General features: G+C 36.9%; 1 protein-coding gene across 2 annotated transcripts in view; it reads left to right on the forward strand.

Moving 5' to 3' along the window:
- ralgps2 (Ral GEF with PH domain and SH3 binding motif 2) overlaps nucleotides 1–10,152 on the forward strand; it is a 104,371-nt gene that overhangs the window by 55,488 nt on the left and 38,731 nt on the right. For both annotated transcript variants that reach the window (XM_056763872.1, XM_056763873.1), the window contains exons 6-9: nucleotides 1,550–1,633; nucleotides 4,347–4,436; nucleotides 5,117–5,209; nucleotides 7,384–7,510. In XM_056763872.1, the coding sequence (XP_056619850.1) occupies nucleotides 1,550–1,633; nucleotides 4,347–4,436; nucleotides 5,117–5,209; nucleotides 7,384–7,510 (394 nt within the window). The remainder of the gene's footprint in view (nucleotides 1–1,549; nucleotides 1,634–4,346; nucleotides 4,437–5,116; nucleotides 5,210–7,383; nucleotides 7,511–10,152) is intronic.

Below are 10,152 nucleotides of genomic sequence, written 5' to 3' on the forward strand. Positions count from 1 at the left end.
ATCTCTGCCGGCGTGGTTGAGATTGTTGTTAAAGTTTGTTTTATTTGTGTTAGCAGCTCATTTTTAACAGTTTCTTAGCTGACATTTTTTATAACAATGAAAACGATTGCATAACATGGTCATGAGTTTTCAAATAGGAATTTCCAAGTGTGGTTGACGTGCTGTATATCACACGTCTGTCAGCCTCCCACTTACAGATCACTTCTTAGACGACAAAATAATTGATGTTGAGGTTATGTGTGTCATCGAGATTAACATATTACATGAATCATAATCCAGTGGTGCTGTTTCCCAGTACATATTAATAAATATTATTTTAACAGCTTTCATGTTGAGTCAGTCAGTCACTCTGTGACCAATATAAACAGTTTCCCTCCGTCTTTTGTCAATCACTTTACTAGCAGGTTTTATTCCCCTGTGATTGATATATAATGCATATGCATGGAATTTCTCCATTTGACATGGCTTTGATTCATAGCATCGCAGGTGTATCTTTATTTATTTATTTATAAAGCTCAATCTGGTCCTTAAAGTCTTTAATGAAGTTTTCCTAATACAAGGCCTTAGAAAGGAACCAAAAGAGATCACTTGGCTTAAATTCCCTGTGAACCGGTAGTTGCGATGGTTCCGTATTTTGACGCATTTGCGAAATTTGGAATTTCTAATGAGAAAAATGGTGGCCGTGGCTTTTGCCTTTCTCTGTGATTTGATGTATAAAAACAGCCGTTCCATTTTAAAATGGAACTGGCAGCAGACTGACAGAAGGGGAGGTGTTACAGATGCTCCGCCCAAGCCTTCTAACAAACATCATTTAAAATGGATTGTCACTACAGGAAGGAAGTGCATTTTCAGATTTTAACTAAAGATAATGAGGGCACAATAATTTCTAAAAGAGAATGACCCACATTGATAAACTATTTTCAATAAACGCTGCAATATTTCACAGATTTGTGTCGACGTAAACGTGTATTCAAGCACACACACACACACACACACACATATCTGTGTGTATTAGCAGGTGTATTTCCATCGCAGGTTTGGTCTAAATGTCATAAATAGTGGGATTTTACCAGTCTTAAGACGTCTTTAATTGAGCGTGCTTCCATCTGCAAACACCCTGTTATTAAGTTCTAACAGAGATTTTCCTATTAAGGTTAAGGAGTTTCTTACAAGAGCACATTACTTCACATACATTCACGGCACCACCCTCATATTCAGTTATAACTTTGAAATTTATGAGAGATATGGAAAAGTGTCTTTCATAGTTTCTTGTATGTTTTAGCTCAAATCAACTAGTTCACTAAATACTTGCCTAGTATGCTACACTCTAAAAAATCCCAAAGAACCTCTGAGGATACACTGGAGCACCAAAATATGGTTCTATATAGCATTAAAAGTGGTTCCCCTATGAGCCAAGAACCACTTTTAGTGCTATATAGCACTATTTTTTGTTAGTGTATAGTGCACATCTTTAGTCAGACTTTAATCATGTATTTACTGCTTTTTACTTTATATGTGAAGATTTTGCTTATTTCTATTTGTTCAACAGGAGCTCTCGAGTTGTGGCTGGAACAAAAAGGAAAAGCACAGTTCAGCTCCAAATGCTGTAGCATTCACACGACGCTTCAACCAGGTAAACCACCAACAGTTCCTGCCTATTCTACCGAGAAGAGTTTTTGGGAAGAAGTAGATCCCTTTTTGGGAAGGGATGGAAAGTGTGTGTCGAATCTTTAACCATTTCATCCCATATAATTATGTTTTAGCTAGACACACTCCATTTTATGCTTTGTTGCATTGCAAAATGCATTGGCAGAAAATGAGGAGCATGTCGGTCTGACATCTTGGCCTGACATTTGTAGCCCAATCTCCTTGTTTCAGGTTGACTGGTTCTGACTCGTCCCTACCCACTTTGTTGAACCTTTGAAGACACATTTGTACATTTGTTCATGCACGGGGACCAGTGTGGTCTCCTGAAGGGATTTACAGAAAGTGGGGATGCTGAACATGATATGATTGAATTGCCCGACAATGTACTGATATCATGAAAGACATTTATTATGTAACGTTAGCTACCTGAATAATAACACATGGTGTAGTGATGCAGACATTTGAACTTAACTCTATCACCCCTTTGAGAACTAAGGCTTTGTTACCACCGCAGTAATGCCAGAACGCACATTAAACAAGGATAACAGGATCACATGCTTGTAATGAGCCGGCTGTGGATTTCATCTGTGTATAATTTTGGCCTAAGTCACTTTTGTTTATTGGCTTGGACTGGCTCGATAATGGAAAATGATGTCGCTGGCAAACTTCTTGTTCAGGGAATTTGGACTTTATGCGAACACTGTGGACCACATATGTAAATTTGTCTGTATGTGTCACAGTTACCTGGGGTTAATGCAACATTGGGGAAACTGTAAACCTGTCATTTTTGCTGTAGTGCGAGGAAATAGTGAATATGCTTGAAGAGTTTGCAGTGAGCTCTGAAAAGAGATCTCAGCACAGCTGTTGGACAAACACTTGGGTTGAGAAACTCTTGTTTTGAACCAGTTGGCCTTTGCAAAAATATGCAGACATTGTGTTTCTGTGTGTGCAAGAATTGCTTCATTATTGGCAGACACTGATAGTGTGCAATCTGAGGAGAAGATTTGTACAAGTCTTGTAGCCGGCACAGAAGTTGTTTTGCACACTTTCATAAGTTTGACTTGTAGACTTACACATACATTTACACACACACACAAAGACAGACTCCCCTGACAATATGGCCAGATCTCTAATAAATTTAAGAATATCAGTAAGGAATTTGTGTTCTGTGGAAAGTTTTTGAATATACATCCTGAAAACTGCTAAAACGGCTGCTCAGGAAGCCGCACTCCCTTGGCTGCCAACACAAATGTACCTTCTGAAGAATGATACTTGGAAAGGTGAAAAACAAATTGTTTGAACAGATCTTTGTCATCATAATCGTCAAGAGTAGTTCACTGTTTTGAGTAGTTCTGATAAATGTTTTTAGCCAAACATCTGTTGTTTGGTTACTTTTCAGTAGTTATAGTAGTCAAGTACTTTTGTTACTATGCAGTCGTTAAAGTGGATGTAACACACACAGTTTTTGCCAATCTCATATTAATCTTGAGTACCTATAGAGTAGTATTCAATATTTCGTATCTTCAAAGAGTCTTTAGTTTAATCACATTTATAAAAGATAGATATATTACAATAATTTCCTCCTGAAGGCGTGCAGGGGGGTTGAACTGCCGCACGAGCACACAATACATAAAAACGCTATCCTTGCATTACTGTTGATCTACAAATCCAGCGTTATGTCCACCGTTTATATAACATCCCTCAGCTAAATGCAGTGAATCAAAAGACACAGCTGAACTTCGCACATTGATGGGCCTGATCTTTCTCTTGTTCTCGTTTGTTGATGCGTGGGCGTCCTCTTTCTCTCGCTGGTTGATGCGTGGACATGCTTTTTCGGGAGAATTGTCCAGTAAGGGACTAAGAAAAGTTGTTACTTAACGGAATTTCATGTTAAAAAAAAACTTCCCGAAACCTATGCAAACAATGGGGAGGGAGTGTTTTGAGCACAAAAATACAACGTCATAAACCCAACTAGTGTTTTGACAAGTTAACTATGTCAAGCATGAGAGGCCAACACGTTTAACAAGGTAAAGAAGTCAGAATGCATGACACAAATTGTTGAACAACCCCTTTAAATGATCATCAGTTGGTTTGTGATCATTCAGAGGTTACTGATCCTGAATACTATTGTGATTTATGCAGTAGTTAACCAATCAATTCAATAGCTCATCATTTTGTAGTTTAATAGCAGTTTCATTTAAAAAGTTTTTTTTACTGCGGTCTGGTTATGCAGTTCTTTGTTAAACTTATATAAATACAAAATCTGTTGTAAAGCTCTCAGAAATACACAATTTTCTCTCTCTCTCTCTGTAAACATATATTCGTTTTTGCCTTTTCCCTCTCGCCCGACCCAACTCCAAACACACTTTTATGAATTAATATGACATGCATAAATATTATAAGTGTGAGTTAATAGGCAAAAATTAAACAAAGTTTAAGAAAACACTTATGCGCGGAGACACAAAAACCTTGTGGATTACTCACCGACATATGTTAGGCACATATGGTGATCTATCACCAGGGATATTTGCATAACGTCTGTTTATAAAGTACTCATTGACTCCATATAATTATTGTACCGCCTGTGTGTCATGAAGATAAGCTTGTTTAAGTTTAATGCCAAAACAATGACAATGACCATTGTAATGACCACAATTGTAATTGTTGATCAGTTAATGAATATTTATTCTGTGTATTAGGTGAGTTTCTGGGTGGTGAGGGAGATTCTTCATGCCCAGACATTAAAGATCAGAGCGGAAGTGTTGAGTCTCTACATCAGAACAGCAAAGGTAAAACACCCCATTCAACATGTGCACCTGTGCGTGTTTTTCTCATATTGTGAATAGAGGGTATGGACTAAAGTGTCATCACTTTACCATGTGAACCCCACATGAGCACACCAGAGCGTGCCCTCCTGGGTGGTAAAACAATCAGCAAAATTACGGTTTACAATTTCAGGAAACGCAATTCCGTGCAACATTCCACTGTCCAGGAACACCTGATGTCTATGTAAGTGGTAAGGATCACCAGCTAATTGTAATTGCAGCTAATAATTATGCGCTTTAGTCCCGGCTTCTTTATTTCTCCTATTCGCCTTTTTGCTGCGTGTTTTACCACTCAGGGGAAACGTGTCATGGCGCTCAAGGGGGGATTTTCGCGGCCTGTTCACGTTGGAAACAGACAAACCCACTATTACGGATGATCATGTTTGGTCCCAGTAGAATTTACTAAAATCTGAGGAATTATTAAAAAAATCCCTAAATGAATTCCACTTTCTGGTAAAACTTGTTCCAGGTTCTTAATTGTATATCAAAACCTCTCTTCTTCAGTCAAGAGAGAACAAGGTCATACAGGCAATCACGACTGTCACACACCACAAGTTTTGTATCAGGCTGAGATGAAAACAGGTGCACTTGCATATAAATTCACACCCTTGTGGATATGTAACTTTTTGCTTTTTTTCCTGCAGAAACTGTGTGACATTAATAATCTCCATGCGGTGATGGCGGTGGTCTCTGCATTACAAAGTGCTCCCATCTTTAGACTAACTAAGACCTGGGCTGTGAGTGTCTATTCATCTATTTAACACATTACTAGACTATAGTTAAATTTTTTAATGTGTTTTTTTATTCATCTTTGACATTTATCATTTGTTAGATTAATTGTAAATTAATAAAGTGGATTTAATCCTTTATGATTTAATAATCAAAAGTTAAAAACAAAATGTCAAATATATATATTTGGTTTCATTTTCTTAGATCACTTTGCTGGCTCCTCATGTGAAAACCATGTTAGCGTGCATGAAGCATTTACTGGGTCATTTGGCTGCTTTGTGTCATTTTTTGCCACAACTACTGCATCCGTTTATACATTTTGAATTAAAACTGAGCTGTTGGTGTCATGTTCAGGCTCATTGATGAGGAATGGAAAGGACAAACCAATATAAAATGCAAAATCTTGTGCTGATTCATTCCAATAGTTATGAAGGGCGAGGAACCATTTGTTTTTCTGGTTTTAGTTTTCATTGGAAATAAATGTTACATCATATCGGTCATGTTCCGTAATGAATTCAATGAAGATTTTGTAAGATGTTGGTCCATGCTCTTTCCAAGGGTGGAAAAGTTGTCTTTAATGGGCCATGAACTCGTATGGCCAGAAAAAATAAAACATGTCAACTCCACTCTGGGTCTGGACTGTGAGATGTTTAGCCAAGTGCCGGTCTCATGTATTGCATTGATTGGATGGCTTGTTTTTCCAGCAAATGACGGCGATGAGGAGATGGCATCCTATTGGAACAATCGAACAATCGAAAAAATGCTGCGTGCATCACCTGAATTTATAACCCGGAAAAACAAGCCTCAGATTCACATGAAGCGGACGGTTAACAGAAGCTAGACATTAATGTTAATAGCGCTGTCAATTTGGATATTTCTCCAAATGCTGCTATTTATAAAAATGCAGTGATTCGCTTCAAAATACCTTTGTTAAGACGACGGAGCTGTGTCGAGCAGTTCTTTGATTGGTGGATGCACTTTTTGGTGCTTTAAAAAACTTACCAGCATTCACTCCCATTTTGCCGCTCTGAAGTAAAATGATACGCGGTATTATAACTTCGAAGTTATTGTAGTAACTGTTTCTGTATTTTGTTGGAAGCTATGGTAACCATAGAATATAAGAATAACCAACAATCCCATCCAACAATCTTCTGCTCAGTTTGTCTGTCCGCAGACATGACAGATTTTCTCTTTGGAAACATCATCTTGACACAGCCAACGTCCCACTTCAGTTTTTTCCCCAGTGCACCATTTTTATTCTTTTACATAACAGAATATACTTTAGCTGGCAGGTCTGTGTTTTGTCCATGGACTGAAATCCAAGTGCACTTTCTCACACACAATGGGGTCCACTGTTTAAAGAATCTAAATTAAAATCTATATTTCTCGACTTTTTTTATTTGTGTTCGAGTTCACATCAGGTGGTTTGGGGGAGACAAACAAAACACTTAATTTCATTTTGTTCCGTGGTGTGTTTGTCTCGGTGTCACAAAGCTTTTTAAGCTTTTGTGTTTTTTTAGAGCTTTGATTTAATCTCTCTGTCTTTCATGATTGTTTGATTTGCTGGGAACATTACTAAAAAGTAAAACTATGTCACACCTTATTACACATACATTTACAATTGCCCTGTCATACTGTACACTAGTTGATCTACATTCTAAATCTATCCAGGATTGCATAATCCTCATGAGCACATTATTTTTATTTTTTTTGTGGGTAGATGCATTTAACAATGCAATGTAGTGTAAACAATATGATAGAAATTGATCTCTTAGGAGCTTCTTTTACAACAGACGTATGCCTCTTGAAGAGTTATTTTCCATACATTTGTTAAGTCAGACAGTACCCGCAAAATCTCACTTGATATCTTAAATTTTATATAATTATAAGCTAACTGTTGTTATCAGAGATAGTTTAAAACACTAATTTTTATGTATTTTCTTAATAACTAATATTTTTTATTCAAAAACGTTTTCCGTTTAATAGAGTATAAAAAACAATTAAACCTGCAGTAATCATGTTCTAAATTTTTTACTAAAGAGAGACAATTTCAGAAATTGTATTCAGGTATTTTGTTTGAGGTATTGAAAGTATGTCGCAGAATGTTGTTTTAAGTCTATTATATTCAGTTGTCATTGTTTTTGTAACACTCCATCTCTCTCTCTCTCTCTCTCTCTCCCAGCTTTTAAGTCGGAAAGACAAGGCCATGTTTGAGAGGTTGGAGTATCTGATGTCTAAAGAAGACAACTATAAACGCTTGAGAGAATATATCAGCAGCCAGAGCATGACGTCCTGCATCCCATATCTGGGTACCTTTGCCTTTTGCTTATCTATCTATCTATCTATCTATCTATCTATCTATCTATCTATCTATCTATCTCTCGCTCTCTCACACACAAACACACATGTCTGGTTTATTATCTGCATGGGGACAGTCCATAGGTCTTTTGATTTTTATAGTGTACACACTGTATATTATATCCCCTAAACCTAAAGATCAGAGAAAACTTTTTGCATTTTTACATAAAAAATATTGTTATATCCGGTTATATCCCAAAAACAAGGACACACACTCACAGGGTACATACACAGACACATGTTTTATTGGTCTTAATGTAAGATTATTATAATTTCTCCAAACTCTAACCCCTTCTCTTGCCAGACACACAAACATTTACAGGATATCTGGCTAATAAACCCCTGGCTCTGGATATTAGGTACCCTTAGTCTTCTTGCGGTCTTTCTATAAAGTACTCGAGTTCTGCAGTTCCCATAACATTTTTAAAACACATGTGCTGTACACACAGACACTTTTATTACATGCATTTTATGCATGTCAGCATAAATGCACCTCAGTGCCATGTGTATAATGCGCTTGTATACTTTTAAATAAGACTGGAATCTTTATTAATGTGTGCCTTATGTCTTAGCCATATTAGCATCGGTTAAAACAAAATCCTTTTTCCCATCACTTTGTGTTTTCTTCTCAATCTTTAAACTGGCAGTACAAACTGTTTTTTTATAGTGAACTGGAAATGTCTTTTGAGTAAGGAGAAAAGTAGCCCATCAGTCTTGGCTTTTGACTCTTTTTATTTGACTTGCATCAAATGATTTTTTTCAGAGCAAGCATCTCATCTGGCACAGTAAAGTGTTGCGATGACGGATTCATTCGAGTGTAAACTGTTGAAGGGAGGAAGGATGAAGTAACACATTAAAACTAGTATGCCGTGATTCTGTGAGAGATAAAAAAAACAAGATCACTCTATCATTCCTCTCTCATTCCCTACCTTTTATATCATGTGTGAAATGCCTGACATCTTAAAGACTGTGAAATGACGGACTCGTGGGAAAGGAGGGGTTCAAACTTGCAAACTTCTGGGGTAGAAATGTTTCTTCATCTTGATCTTACTTTGTTGTGAATAGACATTTTCAAGCTGTATTTTATTCTATATTCACACGCTAAGTTTTTGAAATTAATCACTAAAAATTTTCCAGGGGCTGCTAAATGCGGTTAGACAAAATCCAACCAATTTTACAGTTGTGTGGAAAATTGTAGTTTCAATTTTGTTTTTCTGTGTCTGCGGTGTTTTAGAAGTTGCACATGCATGTATTAGACAAGTAAAATTGCAAAAATGAAAGTGTTGGAACAAAAGATGCATTCTATCAAAAAGTGAATGCTCGCTCAGACCTGCCTGAAACACCTTGTGTAACCACATTATTATATGTTTAATAATTTAATGAAATATGTATATGTTGAGAATTTTTTTATATTTGTACTTGGAAACAAGACAAAAATATTTAGAACTTCAATTTTGCAGTGCATTTGCACTTGCTCTGCAAATCCAGTTGTGAGTTCTAAAATCCAGTTGTTCATAGCATTTACAATCGAATTGTGTGTGAAAGGTGTAAAGAACTGTTTCGCACTGAAAACAGAACTGACACCATTTCTCTGTCTTGGAAATGTCCTGTGTACGTGTATATGTGCACTGCTGTGGTCATATGGTTGGAAGATTACCAGGCCCTCTTGGACGGCAAAGAGGAAAATACTACTCTCTAGTACAACAAGAGGTCTGAATTGCGTTAAAGAACTGCCAGTCACTCTCCTTGTAAATCTACTCAAAGATCGAGAGAGGTGGAGGAATGTGAAGAAGAGAGCTGCATGATCGCATGTTTTCAGTCTTGGCTTTAATCCTTATTCCTTGACCTGCTGCTGGATGTTCTTTCACCCTTGTCCCCCCTTTATAACTGACCGTCTGTTCATCTGTCTCGTTTAGTAAAAGTGTCTTTTTCATAGATTCCTGCAGAGACCTTCTTACATGTGACATACACATGTAAATGTTATGGTTTAAAGTGGTTATATGACTTTTAAATCTAAGGATCTTTCTTCAGTGATATTTTAAATCATATTGTTTGTTGGATTGAATTGTGGTCTTATTTGTTTTCCAGGTTATATTTGTTATGTTCCACCTTTAAATGTGATAAAATCAAAAAATGACAAGTTTGTGCTGATTTGCATAATTTTTTGTAAATCCATTGATAAAACACAAACAAGTCATCCAGATAAATAAGCCTTATTACTTCAAGTCTTGACAAGGTTCCCTTCTTGTCTTGTTTCTGTTCTGGCAAACACAGTGAGTGATGTGTAATTTGTTATTGAGCAGATCCTGGCGACTTCATCTAAACATAATATGGGAAACATACAGGTATTGTTTCGAAGAAGATGAGGTGAAGATTTGTGTTTAGTTTTCTAAAGAGATTTTGTGGTTTTTAGTAACAGGATTTCCCTTCTGAAACCTAAATTACAGCAGAATGTGCTGAGGTGGCTGAGAATCAGAGTCGAGCGAAAATTGGATGTACATAGGTGTGTTTGCATGCATGTTTTTATACAGGCTTGCGTGTCTGTGGGAGCTGTGAATACTCACTGGAGCTTTCTGGAGTGTGTATGTGTGTA

This window comes from Triplophysa dalaica, chromosome 13 (genome assembly GCF_015846415.1).
Source record: "Triplophysa dalaica isolate WHDGS20190420 chromosome 13, ASM1584641v1, whole genome shotgun sequence".
Classification (NCBI taxonomy): domain Eukaryota; kingdom Metazoa; phylum Chordata; class Actinopteri; order Cypriniformes; family Nemacheilidae; genus Triplophysa; species Triplophysa dalaica.